Source organism: Pangasianodon hypophthalmus, chromosome 10, assembly GCF_027358585.1.
Source record: "Pangasianodon hypophthalmus isolate fPanHyp1 chromosome 10, fPanHyp1.pri, whole genome shotgun sequence".
In the NCBI taxonomy this organism is placed as follows: domain Eukaryota; kingdom Metazoa; phylum Chordata; class Actinopteri; order Siluriformes; family Pangasiidae; genus Pangasianodon; species Pangasianodon hypophthalmus.
Window position 1 is genome coordinate 22,276,432 of NC_069719.1, and position 22,632 is coordinate 22,299,063.

Below are 22,632 nucleotides of genomic sequence, written 5' to 3' on the forward strand. Positions count from 1 at the left end.
CTGTTCATAGACTTTAGTTCAGCATTCAACACAATCATTCCTCAGCACCTGATTGGAAAGCTGAACCTGCTGGGCCTGAACACCTCCCTCTGTAACTGGATCCTGGACTTCCTGACCGGGAGACCTCAGTCAGTCCGGATCGGGAGCAGCATCTCCAACACCACCACACTGAGCACTGAAGCCCCACAGGGCTGTGTGCTCAGTCCATTGCTGTTCACTCTGCTGACTCACGACTGTGTAGCAATGCACAGCTCAAATCATATCATCAAGTTCGCCGATGACACAACCGTGGTGGGTCTCATCAGCAAGAACGACGAGTCAGCATACAGAGATGAGGTGCAGCGGCTAACGGACTGGTGCAGAGCCAACAACCTGTCCCTGAATGTGGACAAAACTAAAGAGATGGTTGTTGACTTCAGAAGAGCACAGAGTGACCACTCTCCGCTGAACATCGGCGGCTCCACCGTGGAGATCGTCAAGAGCACCAAGTAGTGAGGACAGCTGAGAAGATCATCGGGGTCTCTCTTCCCTTCATCTCGGACATTTACACCTCCTGCTGCATCCGCAAAGCCACCAGCATTGTGGATGACCCCACACACCCCTCTCACACACTCTTCACCCTCCTGCCGTCTGGTAAACGGTACCGGAGCATTCGGGCCCTCACAACCAGACTGCAATAGTTTCTTCCCCCATGCCATCAGACTCCTCAACACCTAGAACTGGACTGAAGGAAGGAACACACACACACATACATATACACACATACGCACAACTGAACATCTTCCATGCACATGTTTTACACATGTTTTGCACGTTTTATGCTGCTGCTGCTACTATTATGTTTACACATAATACAATACCATTATGTTTACATTACTTCAGCTATTTATATCAAACTCTGTATTATTTGCACTATTGTCACTTGGTCACTTTCAAACAGAACTGCGTACTGGTTGGTGTTGTAGTTATTGTTCTGTCTTGTGCGTCCGCACGTTTGCACTTGTGCACTTTATGTTTAATTTATGTAGCACCTTGGTCCTGGAGAAACGTTGTTTCGTTTCACTATGTACGAAATGAAATGACAATAAACTCCACTTGACTTGACTTGACTTGACCAGCTTAATGAAGTTGGGAGGTATCAATACTTGCTTTGCCTGGGCAGTGAATGGAAGTAGTTGGTGTTGGTCAGCAGGTTCTAGTCGGACCGGAGTTGGAGGATCTTAGAGAAGTTATTGATCGTCACCGGAGAGGGAGGATGGAGTCTGGACGGGAGGGGACGGGACGGGAAGGGTCGAGTCAATCGACGTTCGGCGATGCAAGTCTTGGAATCTTCTGGTGCAGGTTCGCTTCCTGTTCCAGCTCTGTTCTGGTTCCAGCTCACTTAGTTGGCTGGGCATGAGATTTTTATGCTAGTTTGGATGAGCCGGCCTCCTAAGGTCTTCAACCAACCGCAGGTCGGCTTGGAGATGATTGGAGAGTGGCTTGTCTGGCCCTTCAGCTAATTTGCAAGTGACCCCTCCCGGGTCGCCTCCTTCTCAATGTCCATTGTAACGTGGCCTTATTTACCTTTAATACTTATAATAACTGGGTGATATGAGATACTGAGAATTGCAAACCATCAACAGCTTCAGCACATGGAAACAAACATGCAGATACCAAACACGACATACACAGGTATGACCATTAGCTACTGGATATAATGGCGTGTTTACAGAATGACACAGGTCTAATATTATATAATTTTATTAATAGTAGGGTTGCGTTATAATGTTGGTTTGAATACATGATTTCGGAGGTAGCACCAGGCTTCCCGCCTTGTGAGAAGTTGCCGTAACGGAGTTGTAAGTTAACCTTAGACTCTTGCCCTATTGTTTGATACAGCATGTGGTGAGGGCATGTTCCCCATATTATGTGACTTAATACACAACCCAGCGACTACATTGAAATAGGATAAGGCAGAACACAAAGAAAGCAGGATTCAGTTAAGTACAAAAGGTCACTCCAAGCTCAGCAGGATGTAGCGTGGTGTGGAGCGTGATAAGCTCAGCCAGTCCCCTAATCCAAACAAAAGGCCCCTTTTAAGGGTGGTCAATTCGAGGTCAGCTCCACTGAGGGGTAATTTACACCCTTTTACTGGGGGTCCCTGCATTCCGATGACCATTAGCTTTTAAAACCTTAATGTTTAACGATTGGTCATTCAACCATCTTAAGTCTGTTTGGTGTAAAGGAATATCTTTGTCCTGTGTGTGGCTGGAGAGACAGTCAGTTTCTTCAGTTTGATGATGTCTATTCCTACACCATTTCTGGAACAAGAATGATGGGAAGAGAAGAGTATGGAGAAGGAAAGGAATGGTTCATGATCCAAAGCATACCACATCATCTGTCAATCTTGAGGAGGCAGTGATATGGCATGGATATGTATGGCTGCCAATGGAACTGGGTCACAGGTGATTATTGACCAAAAATGTATCACGAAAGCAACCCAAGAGCTTCTTAAGGCAAAGAAAAGGAATGGTCGTAAATAGCAGAGTCAGTCACCTAACCTCAACCCAACTGAGCATGGTGTTCACTTTCTGCCTACAGTTTTGTCTTCAGTAAGACACACAAACCAGCAGCAACTGAAGGCGGCTGCAGTAAAGGCCTGGCAAAGCATCTCAAGAGAGGAAACTCAGCATTTGGTGATGTCCATGGGTTCCAGATTTCAGGCAGTCATTGACTGCAAAGGATTTGCATCCAAGTATTAAAAATGATCCTAATATTTATGATTGTTAGTTTGTCCAATTACATTTGAGCCTGTGAAAATGGAGGGACTGTAAAAAAAATGGCTATAATATAAAACAGTTCATGCAATATTTTTGTTAAACCCCTTGAATTAAAGCTGAAAGTCTACACTTCAAACACATCTTGACTGCTTCATTTGAAATCCATTGTGGTGGTGTACAGAGGCAAAAATTACAAAACTACTGTCACTGTGGAAATACTTATGGACCTGACTGAAGATCGATATGTACACATTTTTTCAAGATTCCATAGGGGTCATTCAAGTGGTAATCAGCCTAAAGGAAGTAAAAATATGAGATAAGAATAGAGTGAAGAGATCTGCATAAAACAAGTTAATGTGCTGTGGTTTAATTTAAATTTAAATAGTATTAATTTAAATAGTTGTTCTTCTTGCTAAAGACTCCAAAAACTTAAAGAAATGACAAGAGATTGAGACAAAGATGACAAAGAGTCACTCAAGAACTGTTTTGCGCCTGTATTCCAAGCACGTTTAAAACTGACATATTAAGCCTAAATAATTGCCTAAGTGCTAGTTTATTACTGTATGCTTTTACTGACTGCCTCCAGAACTGTGAAATCACAGACCATGCCTTGCTTCTCCTCTCCATCCTTCATTGGAACAAGCACTGAAGTACCAAAGAAAGTGTGCACGCTTCACAAAATACTGCTCGTGTATATAAAAATTTCAGGGTCAGAGGTCAAGATAAAAATTAGCTTCTCGTCATTATTCTCATTGCTTTACTAAACAGCAGCATCATTTTAAAAGACTGGTATTCCTTGACATTTGAGTCTTTTTTTTATCAATTATACATCTTGGACTCTAATCACTGCATTTAGAGTAGCATTAATCTGGTCGATGAGAGAATGTGTCCATCAGTGACTCTTTCTGCGTGGAGCTGGGAATAAATGAAACATGACAGTAAGAGCAAGAGAAATGATGTTCTCTCCTCATGAGCTCCCCATGACAAAGCCAAATGCTATTGCCCAGTGCTACTCTGATTTATCTCGCATCTTCCCTTTATAGACCTTTTCAGCACCAGTCTCTCTTTCGCACTGGTGAACAGATATTTTTGTTCTGCCAGATGATACATAATCACAATTTCTAACACAGTTTGTCCTTTTGTTTCCCTGTAATATCTGAACCTAATCATATTAAAAACAAACACAAAAATATAGCTGCAAGCAGCGATGACAGGCCCAAGCACTACGGTGCCATCACCAGCCGTGCTGTAGAGTAACTTGTTTTGCGCTGATCTGGTAAGTTAAACCCAGGTCTAAGACTTTACAACAGCTTCCACGTCCAAACATGCAGATAATATTCAGTGAGATAATGCATGAAGAAGATAAGAGATACATGTTGTTATCCTAATTAGCCATTAATTAACTGTAGTGAAGTAATGTGAAGTGGGCACATGCATTTAAGGGGGTGCAATATAGCCCCCATGACCAAACGTACAGCATCAATTTGATCTAAATCAGATAATGCACTTAAAAGATAGAGAACTTAGAGAAGTTTCCCTTTTTTTGTAATTAATTTAATCCCTCGCCATGGCCACACCATTCGAGATATCAAAAATCTGTTAGCAATTTAGCATCTTCAATGTCTTGGCATAATGTTGACCACATTTGGTGAGAATCGCATGAATCCCCTTGGAGAAGTATTTAAAATTCAGAGCCTGCAATTTTCAAAAAATCCACATTAATTCCAAAATGACCTACTTTCTGCTGGGCGGAGCTAATGACTGTCAGTTTGAAAGATGTCCAGCTTGATGAGAACAACTATGTACCGTGTTTGGTGACTGTAGGTAAAACTGTCCCCACCACTTTAGTCGAAAGTGCCCATATCTTAGCTTTTGTCTACTCCTAACGGCTGACAACTCTGACGTGTGCCGACTTTCACAGACTTTTAAGCATGCTAAGAGCTTCAAAAACACCCAAAAAGAGTATTAATGGTTGATGCGTTATCATGGCAACACTATTTATGATATCAAAAATCCTTTCACAATTTTAAATCAGCCATGTCTTGCCATTATTCTGACCAAGTTTGAAGCGACTCAGGTAAATATAAGAGGATTATTGCAAAGTCTGTTTTAAGTAACACAATTCCTGCTGCCAGTTGGTGGCACTATGACTGTGACTCACAATAGCCACATTCATTTAATCAGCCCCCAGTGCCAAACATACAGCTCAAGTGTGATCTAAATCACTCGATGCATGCAGAAGATATGAGACACTTGCTGTTTCCCTGTTTTCGCCATAAATGTATTGCCTTGCCATGGCAATATTCCCTTCGCATTTTAGCATCCTCAATGTTTTGGCATAATGTTGACCAAGACTGGTGACAATCACTTGAATCCCCTAGGAGGAGTATTTAAAAGTTCACTGCATGCACTTTTCACAAAATCCAAAAGGGCCAACTTCCTGTTGGGTGGAGCTAATGATTGTCAGTGTGAAAGTTGTTCAGGTCGATGAGAACAATATATGTACAGAGTTGCGTACATATACGTACAAGTATGTACAATATATGCACCAAGGTTGTGTACCATGTAAAAGGGGGTGCTACAGAGCCCCACCACCACCACATCCATGTGCTACCCTTTGCCCAGGCCTAGTGGCCGACGACTCTGATGTGTGTGCAAAATTTCAAGAGTTTTTGAGCATGGTAAGTGCCCCAAAAGCCCCTGAAATCTTGAATAAAATAAAATAATAATCCCTAGGAAAACAATACGGCCCTGCGCACTTTCAGTACTTGGGCCCTAATAATAATAAATATAGCTGCAAGCAGCGATAATGGGCCCGAGCACTATGGTGCCATCGCCACCCGGTGGGTTTATGAAAACTATGCATAGTGAAACGAGTGCTGTAGAGTAATTTGTTTTGCACTCATGTATTAGGTTAAGCCCAGGTCAAAGGCTTTACAACAGCTTCCATGTCCAAACATACAGCTAATATTTGGTGAGGCGATTCGGATAAATATAAGAGGTTAATTTCAAAGTCTATTGTAAGTAACACACTTCCTGCTGCCAGTTGGTGGCACTATGACTGTGAATCAAAATAGTCACATCCATGTGCTCAGCCCCCAACAACAAACATACAGCCTAAGTTTCATCTAAATCACGCAATGCACTCAGAAGATATGAGACACTTCCTGTCTCCCTGTTTTCGCCATAAATTTATTGCCTCGCCATGGCAAAACTGCTCGAAAATCCCTTCGCAATTTAGCATCCTCAATGTCTTGACCAAGTTTGTTGACAATCACATGAATCCCCTAGGAGTATTTAAAAGTTCACAGCATGCATTTTTCACAAAATCCAAAAGGGCCTGCTGGGCGGAGCTAATGATGGTCAGTGAGAAAGTTGTTCGGGGTGATGAGAACAATGTGTGTACTGAGTTTCGTACATATACGTACAGGTATGTCCGATATTTGCACCGTGTAAAAGGGGGCGCCGCAGATCCCCCCACCATGCCCATGTGCTACCCTTTGCCTGGTCCTAATGACTCTGACGTGTGCGCTAAATTTTTTGAGCATGTTTTGAGCAAAAGCCCCTGAAACCTTGAAAAAAAAAATGTATAAAAAATAATAATCCTTAGGAAAACAATAGGAAAATAATCCTTGGGGAAAAAAACTCTCATTTTGTGGATGTCTTTTCCTTACACACAAATCTGAAACCAAATATATAATGTACTACTCTAAAGCAATTTGGTGCTACAAAATGCCCATTTGTATCCATGAAATGGTTTTGCTGATCTATTTTTTGCTGAACTATTTTTGTGAAGCACAGAATGAACTGTGACTCAAAACATGAACCATTACAAAATTAATTTCATGATGCTAAATATTTGCAACTCTTATTTTAAATTTCAGAATTTAATCTCGCAATATGATTGCATTTTACACAATTAATTTTATTAGTTAAGAAATTAATTTAGTGAGTTACACAATTCATTTCATGTCATAAAATGACAAACTTTTTTGTGAGTAAAGACAATTATTTCACTGAAATCCATATTATATGCAAAATGAAGATTAAATCAGTGGTCACTGAAAGGTGTCTGGTATATTGCAATGGATGTTATCAACAATTCCCTGACTTTCATTTGTTTAACTTAAAACGCATTACATACCTTCACCATCATTAGGGATCCTAGCAAAAAATTAAGATATTGTGAATCATGGTATCCACAAATGTAAATCAAGTATGAAACTTGTTTTTATCTCAGTGCTATTTAGTTTGTACAGCTCTTTTCTAGCATCGGTGCTACTTGCTCAAAAGTTAACATACAGTTAGCAGTGTTTGACTATAAATAAATCAACACAGATATGTGCACTCTACAATGCAGGGCAGTATATTTACACCAGTGTTCACACATAGCAAACAGTATCTGGAATATAATCAGATGAATATCTACTCCATACCAGTTGCATTTACAATTTCCACTGCATGAATTATCTCCAAGTCCACTGTACATTGGATTTGCAGTGACAAGAACAAAGCAATTTCATTCATAATAGTGATGCACTAGAATAAAAATTCATGGCCAAGACATGAGTCTTCAGAATTCAGTCAGGTTTACTTTTCTGCAGCCTAGTAATGGCTTAACACTGAGTCCTTAATGCGTGCAAGAGGAAAAAATAATAATCGTACCTCACAGAATTAACAGATTATATTTCTATGTTTTCAGGTTTGATATAGTCATTAAAAATGTTATCTCCAGTTTCACTCTAGTAGAACTATACTATCATTCTGTAGGAGAACTATTTCTTAGCTCCTACGCTATACTATTAGGCTATGGTATCTAGCGTGTTGGTGGTTTTCAAAATATACACTGCTCAAAAAAATTAAAGGAACACTTTTTAATCAGAGTATAGCATCAAGTCAATTAAACTCCTGGGATATTGATCTGGTCAGTTAAGTAGCAGAGGGGGTTGTTAATCAGTTTCAGCTGCTTTGGTGTTAATAAAATTAACAACAGATGCACTAAATGGGCAACAATGAGACGACCCCCAAAACAGGAATGGTTTTACAGGTGGAGGCCAATGACATTTTTTTTCCCTACTCATCTTTTCTGTTTTTCACTAGTTTTGCATTTGGCTAGGGTCAGTGTCACTACTGGTAGCATGAGGCAATACCTGGACCCTACAGAGGTTGCACAGGCAGTCCAACTCCTCCAGGATGGCACATCAATACGTGCCATTGCCAGAAGGTTTGCTGTGTCTCCCAGCACAGTCTCAAGAGCATGGAATAGATTCCAGGAGACAGGCAGTTACTCTAGGGGAGCTGGACAGGGCCGTAGAAGGTCCTTAACCCATCAGCAGGACTGGTATCTGCTCCTTTGTGCAAGGAGGAACAGGATGAGCACTGCCAGAGCCCTACAAAATGACCTCCAACAGGCCACTGGTGTGAATGTCTCTGACCAAACAATCAGAAACAGTCTTCATGAAGGTGGCCTGAGGGCCCGACGTCCTATAGTGGGCCCTGTGCTCACTGCCTGGCACCGTGGAGCCCGATTGGCATTTGCCATTGAACGCCAGAATTGGCAGGTCCGCCATTGGCTTCCTGTGCTTTTCACAGATGAGAGCAGGTTCACCCTGAGCATGTGACAGACCTGAAAGGGTCTGGAGAAGCTGTGGAGAACGTTATGCTGCCTGTAACATCGTTCAGCATGACCAGTTTGGTGGTGGGTCAGTGATGGTCTGGGGAAGAATATCCATGGAGGGACGCACAGACCTCTACAGGCTAGACAATGGCACCCTGACTGCCATTAGGTATCGGGATGAAATCCTTGGACCCATTGTCAGACCCTACACTGGTACAGTGGGTCCTGGGTTCCTCCTGGTGCACGACAATGCCCGGCCTCATGTGGCGAGAGTATGCAGGCAGTTCCTGGAGGATGAAGGAATTAATACCACTGAATGGCCCCCATGCTTGCCTGACCTAAATCCAATAGAACACCTCTGGGACATCATGTTTCAGTCCATCCGACTCCACTATGTTGCACCTGCAGTGATGCCCTGGTCCAGATCTGGGAGGAAATACCCCAGGACACCATCCGTTGTCTCATTAGGAGCATGCCCCGACGTTGTCAGGCATGCATACAAGCACATGGGGGCCATACAAACAAACTGAGTATCATTTTGAGTTGCTACAATGAAATTTCAGCAAAATTGACTAGCCTGCTGCTTAATTTTTTCACTTTGATTTTCGGGGTGTCTTTGAATTCATCAAACGATGTGACATGCTTTCATTCCTAACACATTACCCAGTCCATATCAGTATAGATATCCAGCATGATATTTTTCCCCATTGAATCTGATGTGTTTTCAAAGTGTTCCTTTAATTTTTTTGAGCAGTGTATAATGTATACATTAGGTATTTTCAGAATCCAATCCAATCCACTTTTGCTCCAAGTTTAAATTTTTAAAGTTTAAATTGATAACAGTGTACCTATTTAATGACACCAATCTTCCATGCTGCTTTCTGGCTCTGAGTCATTTCACATTTTCCACAATTCAATACTGCACTTAAACAGAGCACAGACTCACACAAATAAATAAATAAATAAATAAATAAATAAATAAGTAAATAAATGAATAAATAAATAATCACAATTAAAAACTTTTCCAATGGCAAGACACTTTAACAGTAATGAATATAGCATTGGCCCTGTCCCAAATAGCACACTTGCTTCTTGATTGTGTGTGCCCACTAGATCCATGAGGGTGTAAGGTGTCCTGTGAAGTGTGCTCATAAATGCCCTCTATGCTCACTGACTGTGTACTTTGGAGTAGCTGACACTGAAGGGAACTCAGCAGCAGCCTCTTACCCTTTGCAATTATTTGCATGGACTAATCACTATGTTTGCAAGAGCAAGGAAGAGTGGATGCAACACTGTTAAAACCAACATAAACATTCTAAAGTTTCTTTCATTATTAATTTATTTCGTGATCAAGCACCTTTAGAGTAATATCCATCCATCTGTTTTCTGTACCGCTTATCCTACACAGGGTTGTGGGAAGCCTGGAGCCTATCGCAGGTGACTGCCACCCCACCACAGGGCACAATTACACACACACACACACACACACACACATTCACTCACTACAGACAATTTAGAGATGCCATTCAGCCTACAACACATGTCTTTGGACTGAGGGAGGAAACCAGAGTACCCTAAGGAAACCCCTGAAGCACAGGATGAACACACAAGCTCTACACACAGGGTGGAGGCAGGAATTGAACCCCCAACCCTGGAGGCAAATGTTCTAACCACTGAGCCATATTGTTTTGTTATTGAGCTATTGCGTGCAATAAGCTAATTTTCCATGGTACGGTACTTAAAACTTTCAGTGTGATCTTATGCAATTTGTTTTGGTGTAGGGAGTAGATATAATTATGATGAAATGATTAATGAAATGATTATGAACTTTGGTCAATGTGTCTCCACCATTATCATTTAATTATCATCATTATCATACCATTTAAGGAAAGCTTAAATCTTGTTGTTTAGCTTCATGTAAAATGCATGCACAAATGAAACATTTGACTCATATGGGGGAAGGAGAGACGTGAACAGTGTGCTGTGTGTTTGTGCTGTGTGTGTGCCATGTGTGTGTGTGTGTTTGCGTGTGTATGTGCACGTATGTATACGTTTGTTCCTCGCTTACAGGTAGAGGGTAACTCACAGTAGACGTCTACTCGAATGGACTTAATGGCAGGGGCGCCAAGGCCGTTCTCTGCCTTGCAGTAGTAGCGGCCACCATGGTGCCTCTGGATGTGAGTAATGCGCAGAGTCTCATTGAACACGCTGGACTCATGAAAACGATCAGAAGCACTGCCCGCTGTCTTGGTCCATCGTATCTGCAAAAAAGTTGGAAACACAAAAACACACTTATTACCCCTCATGTTCTAAAATGAACTGAACTGAAATGAAACAAACCAAAATACTACACACAGTTTAGCTTTAGCTCAATGAAGAACCCAGTGTGTGGGGGTGGCAGGGGGATGTACTCTGGAAGCAGGTGAATGTTTCTGTTATTTTTCCCTTATTTACCTTGCGTGAGCACTTTTCAGCGTGCTTTGCATAAATTTCAAACAAAAATCAAAAGACCAAACAGTTCACTGCTTGACTCACATTCAAGTTCAAACTCAAGTTCAAGTCCAAGGTGTGTGTGCTGCATTGGCTGTGCTAGGTCTGTCCCATTCTAGTTCACTGCTTCCACTGAAAGGAAAAACAATCATATATTTAGGCTGCCAGTAATAGCACACAGGTGAGAACAATCATTCATCACCTGCAAGTTTAGCTTGCCTCCTCTCTCTGTCCACAGCCAGCACTCATCCACACCCAATTCAGAGACAGGAGCCATCTGGCCTGTAGTTGACTTCCCCCCCACCTTCCGGTGAGAGGTTGAAATCTGCCACATCCATCTGAATCCTGGGCCAGTGGACCACCTCAAACTTGAATAGCTGAAATGCCAGATACCAATAAGTGATCTGTGTGTTGACATTCTTCATGCAGTGGAACCACTGGAGTGAGGTATAATCAGAACGGGGTAAAGGGCTGTGCTAACAGGTAGTAGAACGTGAGGACCCATTTGATGGCCAAACACCCCTACTCAACTGTACTGTATTTGCTCTCCCTTACAGAAAGCTTCTGTCTAATGAAGAGCACTGGCCACCCCTTCCACTGCTTGTGACAAAGCCACTTTTGTCTGGAAAAAAGTTTGTTCACACAACTCCATTCACTGAACCAGAGCTGGCACTCCCTTTTTAGTGAGGTCAGTCAACAGGCTGGTGACATCCAAATAATTAGGTATGAACCTACAATAATAGCCAGCCAGCCTCAAGAACTGCCTCAGCACCTTTTTGGTCTTGGGCCTCAGACAGGCCGCAGTTGCTGCTGTCTTGTGAATTTGGGGACACACCTGCCCATGGTCCAAGAGGATGCCCAGATACAATACTGCTACCTATCCAACTGTGAGTCCCATTTGGCTCAAGGAATTTAGGTTGGATCTTAGGTGTTGTAGATGCTGCTGCCTATCATCACCATAAATGATTATATCATCTAAACATGTAGTGGCATACGCTGATCAGCCATAATATTAAAACCACTGACAGGTGGAGTGAATAACATTGATTATCTCATTACAATGGCGCCTGTCAAGGGGTGGGATACAAGTCAAGGGCAGCAAGTAAACAGTCAGTTCTTGAAATTGATGTGTTGGAAGCAGGAAAAATGGGCAAGTGTAAGGATCTGAGCGACTCTGAGGGCCAAACTGTGATGGCTAGATGACTGGGTCAGAGCATCTCCAAAATGGCAGGTCTTGTGGGGTGTTCCTGGTATGCAGTGGTTAGCACCTACCAAAAGTGGTCCAAGGAAGGACAACCGGTGAACCGGCGACAGGGTCATGGGCACTCAAGGCTCACTGACACACATGGGGAGTGAAGGCTATTGTAAGTCGCTCTGGATAAGGGCGTCTGCCAAATGCCATAAATGTAAATGTAAATGTAAGGCTAGCCCATCTGGTCCGATTTCACAGAAAAGCTACTGTAGCACAAACTGCTGGAAAAGTTAATGCTGGCTCTGATAGAAAGGTGTCAGAACACACAGTGTATCACAGCTTTCTGCGTGTGCAGCTGCATAGCTGCACAGTCCACCACCGAAAGCTCCTACAATGGGCACGTGAGCATCAGAACTGGACCATGGAGAAATGGAAGAAGGTGGCCTGGTCTGATAACGCATGTTTTCTTTTTTTTCTTTTTGTCATCTTGTGGATGGCCGGGTGCGTGTGTGTCGCTTAGCTGGGGAAGAGATGGCACCAGCATGCACTATGAGAAGAAGGCAAGCGGGCGAAGGCAGTGTGATGCTCTGGGCAATGTTCTGCTGGGAAACCTTGGGTCATGGTATTCATGTGAATGTTCCTTTGACAGGTACCACCTACCTAAACAGTGTTACAGACAAAGTACACCCCTTCGTGGCAAAGGTATTCCCTAATGGCAGTGGCCTCTTTCAGCAGGATAATGCGCCCTGACACAATACAGAAACTGTTCAGGAATGGTTTGAGGAACATGACAAAGAGTTCTAGGTGTTGACTTGGCCTCCAAATTCCCCAGATCTCAATCCGATCAAGCATCTGTGGGACATCCTGGACAAACAAGTCCGATCCATGGAGGCTCCACCTCGCAACTTACAGGACTTAAAGGATCTGCTGCTAACGTCTTGGTGCCAGATACCACAGCACACCTTCAGAGGTCTTGTGGAGTCCAAGCCTCAATGGGTCAGAGCTGTTTTACTGGCACAAGGGGAACCTACACAATATTAGGCAGGTGGTTTTATTGTTATGGCTGATTAGTGTATGTACTGTGCAGGCAGAGAATTTTGTCCATGTTGAAACATGGTCAGGGCTCTAAACAAATCAAAAAGAATAATGACAAATTGGTGTAAACCAGAGTGGAAAAGGCCTTTCTGACATTCGAGTCAAAAGAATCTGCTAATAACCTTTGGTTATATCCAGTGTCAAATAAAAGCAAGCCACACCTAACTGATCAAGCAGTTCATCAATGCATGGCATTGAGTACATATCAAATTTATACACCACTTTCAGTTTTCTAGAGTCCACACAACAGACTGACCCATTAGCCTTGAGAACCAAGACAAATGGGCCGCTCCAGTCACTGTGGGACTCCTTGATTACTCCCATGTTGAGCATACCCTTGAGTTCATCCTGAACTACATTTTTCTTGTGCTCAGGTAAACAATAGGACCAGTTATGTACAACCAAAAAAACACCAAACACATTGGAAAATTCTTCTTGCAACCTTTGCTCTCTGGAACAGAGAGAGGTAGTTTCTATATGGGACCAGTATGGACAGTGTCATGTTTTTTTATGACACTGGAAGGGCTCCTGGAATCTCTTCTGTGATTACAACTCAGGGGATTACTCTGAAGTACTGCTGCTGGATATCACATTGTGTAATCCACCAGAACTAAAAAAAATGATACCCTTGTGCACTCATCTCTGATGGCCCAACAAGTTCAATAGCAATTCTTTGAAGAGGACCATTATTAATGGTAAAGGATGCACTGATGCATTTGGGGTAGCCAGAGGATTCACCATTGCAACATGCCACGAATATTAGCTATTGAATCCTGTAGCTGGTGAATCCAGCCAGTAAACTGAGCCATTAGATGGTTGAGTGTTTTATCTTGATCTAGATGTACAGTCATTGGATTATAATAAGCTGCATGGAAAAAGCCAGTGACTTTTTTTATACCAACAAATGGTTGATTATTTTCTTTTGTGTGAGTGTCCTGCATCACTCTGTATAATTTTATTTTATTTAACATTTACTCATCAAATTGTTTTATTTTTGAATATCAAGATATCATTTCGTTAGTTCTGGTACAGCTAAATGAGGGCATGTTTCATATAGGTCATATCTTTAACTGGGGTGTGTTTGCCAAACATGCGATACGTAAATAAGAGACTGAATCTATGCTTATACATAACTTGAATAATGGCTACTGGCTCTGTACCAAATGCTAGAATTAATGACTAGTGTTTCTACTAGAGCTATGGCCATTTTAAGAAACTTTTCAAATTTTCAATGTGTAGAATCCATGGAAAAAGACTTCATAGTAGATTCAGTTGATGGGGAAATTATATAAAGCGTAAAGTAGCATCCTGTGTTTCCTTCCACCTCTAAACATTGGTGCCGCATGTGGGCTTTGAGCTGAGTCCCCCTGCAAACTGCAGGAGTAGCATTTTCACTTGTTAGAGTCAGCAGGATCATCCATCTATCAGAAGCAGGCTGGTCTGTCCCTGGAGGGGCACTGCCTTCGGATTCCCTCACTGGTGTTAGAGGAAGGGAAACTGACATTCACCTTCACCCAGAGCCTCTTATACTCCTGCAAGTGCTGGCTAAGGCCTGTCCCAAAGCAGCCAAAGAAGTTTATTCAACAGGTGGTGCTGGAACAGTTTGGACTTCCAGCTAGTACCTCAGAGTGACTCCAGTACCACCAACCTGACACACCAAGCTGGAAGAAGATCATATTCATCATTCATGGACTCAGGGAACCTGCAATCTGTTGTCTCCATTCCAATAACTCTGCATTCCTGCCACAAGGATGGGGCCCCACTCCACATGTGCTGGTAGGGCAGATGACCAAGAAAGCTGAGAGAAGCCTCGGCATGCTATGGCATGGTGTGCATTGGCCAGCACAAATCGCTCCCCACTACTACTAACCTGACTCTTCTCCCCCTTTCCCCAGTGTGCCAGAGCCAATTTCCAGATAGTTGGAACAGGGCCTGGGTAGATGTGTTAGGGCAGCAGACTGCCCTCGTGGTGGATCATGTATTCAGAGTCAGAACTGGCCAAATCTACAGTTGTCTGATTTTTTTCCATACTATTGCTGCTCTGGATGACACTGCTGTAACCAAGTGTGTTGATAGCCCTATTCTGGCCAAAAAGATCATTGTTCAACCTCACTTCAATTCAGTTTATGTAGTGCTTTTAACAATGGACATTGTCAGAAAGCAGCCTTAAAGAAATTGGTATACAAATTTATCCCTAACAAGCAAGCCAGACGTGAAGGTGGCAAGGAAAAAACTCCCTGAGATGACACGACAAAGAAACCTTGAGAGGAAAATGGAACCCATCCTCATCTGGGCAACAATGGATAGTGCTATTATAAATAATTTCTCTTCTATAACTGTATTCTATAGAGTCAAGCAGGGCTAAGTGTGTTGAAAGGAACTTAAGTATGAGCAGCAGACTAATTTCTGAATTCATTAGGGTTTCAAATTTGTCTATTATATCGAAGTGATGTTACTGACTCTTCTGTGATTGTGACTTGAGCGTAAACTGTTTTTTGTTTATTTTTTTAGAGAGCATCCAAACATCCCAGTTTACCAAAATACTCTATGCCCAAGAACCCTGGAGATCTGCACCTTTACCTAAGAGAAAAGCTATTAACAAAATGCTTGAAAAAACAAATCGGTTTTCAACCTACACTTAAAGACTGAGACTGTGTCTGAGTCCCAAACACTAATTGGAAGGCTGTCCCTTAACTGGGGGGGCTTGTAAGAGAAAGATCTGCCTCTGCTGTATTATTCTAGGTACCAACAAAGAGCCTGTCCCTTTTGACTGAAGCAGGCATGGTTGATCATAAAAGACCAAAGGTTTGCTCAGGTACTGTAGCACAAGATCATTCAGTGCTTTATAGGTCATGAGTAGTATTTTATAATCAGTGATAAACATGACAGGGGTTGAGGTTGGGTTTTTAATCAATGGTTTGATAACTGCTTGTTTAAAGGATTTAGAGAAGAATTTATTATTTTTAATAGAGGTTCGATTGCTTCTGGCAGTATCTGTTGGAGGAAGTATGTAGGTAAGTGACTGAGTACACAAGATGGTTTTGAAGAGCAAATTAGTGAAATTAGTTTGGTCTTTTGGAGGGGCGTAAAGGATTCTAATCACTGATCTGTGGTGGTTATTGTCATTTATATGGTCAGTTATCAAATTGTCTAAGTTAATAGTCTGAATTTTTTGCCTAATATTTTACATTTTGTCATTGAAAAAAAAATCATAGTCATTACTATTACATACTGATGGTGTGTATGCTTCCGTGGTGGTCTTATTCCTAGTTAACTTTGCTACTGGATTAAATAAGAATCTAGGATATTTTTTATCTTTTATTAGAGTGGAGAGATATGCTGATCTAGCAGTACAAAGAGCTGTTCTGTAGCTTAGAATGCTCTCTTTCCATGCAATTTGTAATACTACCGATTTAGTTTGACACCATTTATGATGCCATCTAATTTTTGAGTGGTCTGCTTTAAGCTGATCTCGCTAACCCCTTGTAGCATCTGAATGTGCAACCCTAATGCAGCAATCTTTTCAGTCAGCTACCTAATACTAATATACACTTACCACAAATAAAGCTACTAACAAAAGAGGAACTCAACACACTAAACAAGCTGAGTGTTTGCCATATTAAATGCTAGATTTATCTTAGTTGTAGCAAAAAAACAAAGTGTTCTTTGAGAAAATGAAAAGAAAATGAAATAATTATAGATGTAGAAATTATAGACGAAAAGAGAAAAACAGTATAGTTTAAACGCTGACACAGGTGAGAAACTCCCAGCAAATGTTTTAAAATCAGGAACTGTCACAGGAAACCTAGGTTAATGACCTGTTGTTAATGTGACTGACATACCTTCCCTGAATGCTACACATACAGACAACATGACAGACAACTTGACACTACGTGTATGTCACCTGGAAGTGAAACCATCACATTGTAATGTTCCCAAGGGCTCAGACACGAGTGTGCATGCTCTGTCTACATGCTGATTGTGTGCATGCAAGTGGGAAAATTTAAGCATAGTTATGACTTTCCTTTTTCTAGCTACTGTCCCAAAAACAAAATATGTTTATTTAGGGTTTCTCAATGACTGTTACTTGTTAGATTGGATTCTTCTTTTCCTTGAGGACATGTTTTCTTGTTTTCGCTCAGGAAACACAACAGATTCCTTTGACCAGAGTCAGTATGAAAACTTCTTCTTATTTGTTGTTTACAATTTCAGTATGTCTCTGTTTGTTTTGGATATGAGTAGAAAAATTATTTCCAGTGTACAGAATAAGTTGAGAGGGAGAAAAAAAAGAGCATGCTCACTGTGAACACTCAATCAGCCAACCATTCTGATAAGTTGAGCAAATTGCCTATTCACTTGCTTGGCTTTGTAAGCCCTGTGTGATTCTTCCTGTGTGGGTGACCTACATTCTAACAAACCCCCTCTTGAGCATGTACAACAAAGCAAGCCTAACTAAAACGCTCAGTTCTGACAAGGTGGATTGGATAGCAAACCACCAACCTGCACCTCACTCCAGCCAACATTAACATCAGTGTTAATAAGGAATTAGCAGCATTTCAGCTTTTGAATATAAAAATGAGGAATCACTCTGTGTGGGGCACAGTCTCCTTTCTGGAATTAAGAAACTTTGAAGTTTGAAACAAAGAGCAGGTGTATTTGTTTACACATATTGGGTTAGAAATAATGCATTCGAATTCATCTGAACCCTTCACGCTTCTGTGTGTCTTGTTCAACTAAGGTTGAAATACAGTTTCTTAAACTCCACAATTCACAATCTTTTAGCAGTTTAACCAATTTGACCAATACTTACAAATAAAAAATGATTGTTTAAATGAACTTTTTTATTATTAATTGGCCTAATTGGCCACTAGATACAGCAATCAATTAAGCACTCAGATTAGCATTCAGATTAGCAGTGATCCAAGACCAGTCTGCTAAAAATTACTGGTGCTGGAAGATACAGAACTTCACACATGCAAAGTTTCCTGAGATATTGTCATGTCTGCAATCCCACTATTATCGATTACTGTTAACTGCTGTTATGCTCAACCCACAACCTCAAGCACATATCTTCACTCATAGTCACCTGATTACTAATGGCACTCACTGGTTTGCAATCATATTATTCCCTTTAAATAACCTTGAATCTTAGTTTTACTTTGCAAAGTCTTGCTCCATCCTTGCACCTGATTCAAAGCCTTTGTTCTCTGCCTGTTTTTACTAGTGCTTTTTTGGCAAAAGCCTGCTGCACCTTATTTATTTAGTTTTGACTAGTTTATGCCTGTTTGTCAATTGTCTGAACATTTGCCTGCCTAATGAGTAATACCTAGCCCTTTTATTTGCTACCAAAAAAAAACATGCATCTGTCTGTCCACTTCAAGACAGAAAGCAGTGAGACAGTAGGTGTCAGCAGCAAAATCCCTCAAGCCCTCTGTGCTCAATGCCATGTACTTGTAATCAGCAATTACAAATAAGTAAATCCATTGACAGTTTGTTGAACACACTTGTGACAAGCAAGAAAACACAAGCAAATCACACAAAGTTTCATCATAAGGAGAAATGTATGCATCTAATATAATTAACAAACTAATTATAACTCAACTACCATTCCAACATTGCAGAAGATACGTAGAGAAGCTTTATAGTTATGTTTCAATGAAGTCCCTGAAGTGACTTCATTCTCGTCAGCAATTGTATCAATGGAGAATCAAAAGAGCTGTTGCACAGTTTAGCAGAGATTGTGCATGGAGTCTTCTTTTCTGGGGATTGCTGAAAAAGTCTGGCTAGATTTCAGTGGGAATCACACTGAAGATACAGCTGTAGCCTTAGTTGTGTGTGCTTGTCCTATAGTGGAGAAAACCTTATGACTCTGTGCACAATTCTTAAGGGAACATCAAACCAAAGGTCTGAAGTCCTCATATATCTTCATCTTGGAATGTTTGAGACTGAGATCAATGCAGGAACAGCCAGACTTAAAGTCAGAAACACACTCCGAAGTTCATGATTAGAGATCCAGATTGATAGAAATTTAATGCCCAACTCACAGATGAATGTAAGCTTATTGGCTTTGCATCAATCAGCCATAACATTAAAACCACCGGCCTAATATTGTGTACGTCCCCTTTGTGCTGCCAAAACTGCTCTGACCCATCAAGGCATGGACTCCACAAGACCTCTGAAGGTGTGCTGCAGTATCAGGCACCAAGATGTTAGCAGCAGATCCTTGAAGTCCTGTAAGTTGCAAGGTGGGGCCTCCATGGATTGAACTTGTTTGTCCAGCACATCCCACAGCTGCTCGATCAGACTCTTTACCATATTCCTCAAACCATTCCTGAACATTTTTTTTGCAGTGTAGTAGGGCACATTATCCTGCTGAAAGAGGCCACTGCCATTAGGGAATATCGTCGTCATGAAGGGGTGTACTTGGTCTCCAATAATGTTTATGTATGTGTCAAAGTAACGCCCACATGAATGCCAGGACCCAAGGTTTCCCAGCAGAACATTGCCCAGGGCATCACACTGCCTCTGCTGGCTTGCGTTCTTCCCATAGTGCATCTTGGTGCCATCTCTTCCCCAGGTAAGTGACGCACACACACTCAAGTACTGACTGTTCATTTGCTGTCTAATATACCCCACCCTTTGACAGATGCCATTGTAACAAGATAATCAATATTATTCACTTCACCTGTCAGTGGTTTTAATGTTATGCCTGATTGTTGTATACTGATGAGTGTAGACTCATTCAGACTGTAATCAATGTGTCTATGCAGATCTGTTATAATAGATATTACAACTGAGCAACATCATCAATAGGTGAATTCACCAAAGTCACTTTAAAGTGATGCTTCAGTGAGCAAGGACATCTCATTTGGCAAATACTGTATGTTTGTTCTCAATTCTTCCTGTCCTTTCTGCCTTTTCTTGCATCTATTCCTTGGTTCTTGTGAAACAGAAACTAAGCAGTGAGGAGGAGAAGCAAGCAAAGTTAATGAGGAGCCACACATGAGGATGATTGTGTACTGGTTCTGATACTCTCACCTATGAACCAGGTAACAAGGTATGGTTATTTGATTTTGAAAAGCTTTTAAAGTTTTTAAAGTTGAAATGATTTTAAATTGGCCTATGCAAAGCATTTTGCCATTTTGCCATATAACATTCATATTACATATTAAAATCTAACAATCAGTGCACATGACAGCAGGAATATTACTCATCCATTAAACAGGTATTAACATTGTTGAGCCTTTAAAATGACATGATTAATTAAAGTTATTTGCTGTAGTGTAAAATGGTACAGAAGAAACTCTTCAGCACTTCTTCACCACCTCTGAAGAACGAGCTTGTTGCCAATAGTGAGTGGATCAGAGATACAGAGATTGTGAGCCAGGGCACTGATGGGAGTTGGGATGTGACATTGGGCCCAGCACATCAAAGGCAAGTGGCATGTATACATTTGCTCTGCTATTTATAGTCTCCAGCATTCTTAGACTACCATAAAGAAGAACTGGCCTCCACTTAATCTGGCCCACTTACCGTCTGAAGGAACTCATTTGGCTGCGGCAAGCTTCATACAGAGAAAAGGCAGAAAAGGACTGGATTAAGGACTGGACTAAGCAGGCTCAATGGGCTTAATGGACATCAAGAAGGAGGATACCACTAAACCGCTTAAAGTCAACACTCTACCACTGTTGGTTTTTATCTCAGCAGCAGAGAAGGTTCTGGCAGATAAAAATATCCATGACAGCATTTGAAAGTAAGTGATAGCCTTCTCAATCTTCTAATTATTATTATAAAAAAATGTTAGCTTAAAATTGTGTGGGACTCGAATAAAGCACACACAGCTTTCAATCCCCTTCAGATGCAATATGATGAAAACTCAAATACATGAATTGCACATGGTAATCAAACCTGGTTTGACAGATAAGCTGTCTGCTTTCCTAGGAAATGCAATAAATGTATTAGAAAATTTCATTATATGTACATATTGGGTGACACTAATTTTTATTTATAATTGAATCTGAGAAAGAGTATACACTTTATGCACATAGGTGCTAAAATTCAGCAGGGCAGATGGGTGTATGTCTCATATCTAGTATGGATTTAACAGTGATGAAAACGGGAGCTATGTTATGTATGTATGTTATGTATGTCTAAGAGATGTGTCGCAAAATTTTTAATATGAATTGGCCTTTACTAGCCACACCGGATTTGTTTAATCTTATTGGTTATGAATAAAATATTAAATTTGATGTATTTAAGGTACCTATTTATCTTGAAGTCTGGGAACATACAGAAACAAAAAGGGGTTGTAAGAAATGTGACTTTTAAGGGTGCACTTGAAGTCAGAAAAATACTTTTTATTTATTTATTTATGTGTGTATTAAAAGGGAATCTCAAAAGGTGGTGACACAAGTACATTTCTGAGCCAAAATGCGGTTAAAAAAAAAAATCCCACAGTGCAGCTGGATTTTCCACTTTCAGGTTCATTAGACCCATATCAGTGCAGGGCAATAAATAATAAAAACAAAGCCATAAGTGTGATATATACAGCATTTACACTCACTGAGCACTTTATTAGGAACACCTGTACACCTGCTTATTCATGCAATTATTTAATCAGCCAATCATGTGGCAGCAGTGCAATGCATAGAATCATGCAGATACAGGCCAGCAGCTTCGGGTAATATTTACATCAACCATCAGAATGGGGAAAAAATGTGATGATTTTGACTGTGGCATGATTGTTGGTGCCAGACGGGCTGGTTTGAGTATTTCTATAACTGATGATCTCCTGGGATTTTCACGCACAACAGTCTCTAGAGTTTATTCAGAATGTAATAAAGAAAAAATAATAAAGAATAGCCACACTGGTTAAGGCTGACAGAAAGGCTGTAGTACCTCAGATAACCACTCTGTACAATTTTGGTGAGCAGAAAAGCTTCTCAGAGCGCACACATCGAACACATTGTACCTTGAGGTGGATGGGCTACAGTAGCTGAAGACCATGTGGGGTTCCACTTATTTCAGCCAAGGACAGAATTTGCAGTGGACATAGGCTCACCAAAACTGGACAGTTAAAGACTGGAAAAACGTAGCCTGGTCTGATGAATCTTGATTTCTGCTGAAGCATACAGATGGTAGGGTCAGAATTTGGTGCCAACAGCATGAATCCATAGATCCATCCTGCCTTGTGTTAACAATCCAGGCTGGTGGATGTGGTGTAGTGGTGTGGGGAATGTTTTCTTTGGGCCTGTTAATACCACTCATCGCTTCCATGCCACAGCCTATTTGCGTATTCTTGTTGATCTCGTGCATCCCTTCATGGCCACAATTTACCCATCTTCTAATGTATACTTCCAGCATGATAATGCACCATGGCACAAAGCAAAAGATTGTGCAAAGCAAAAGTTCAAACTGGTTTCATGAACATGACAATGAGTTCACTTTTTTTTCAGTGGCCTTTCCAGTCACAGGAT

The 22,632-nt window shown here is 41.2% G+C and overlaps 1 protein-coding gene across 9 annotated transcripts in view; it reads right to left on the reverse strand.

Annotated features, from left to right (window-relative positions):
- The window catches only part of mdga2a (MAM domain containing glycosylphosphatidylinositol anchor 2a), a 308,605-nt gene that overhangs the window by 224,948 nt on the left and 61,025 nt on the right, over positions 1-22,632 (reverse strand). For 5 of the 9 annotated variants that reach the window (XM_053237458.1, XM_053237460.1, XM_053237456.1 and 2 more), the window contains exon 3: positions 10,448-10,640. In XM_053237458.1, the coding sequence (XP_053093433.1) occupies positions 10,448-10,640 (193 nt within the window). Of the gene's footprint in view, positions 1-10,447; positions 10,641-10,914; positions 11,267-22,632 lie in introns of those variants that run through there. The other 4 variants (XM_053237457.1, XM_053237455.1, XM_053237467.1 and 1 more) reach the window with 2 other exon arrangements.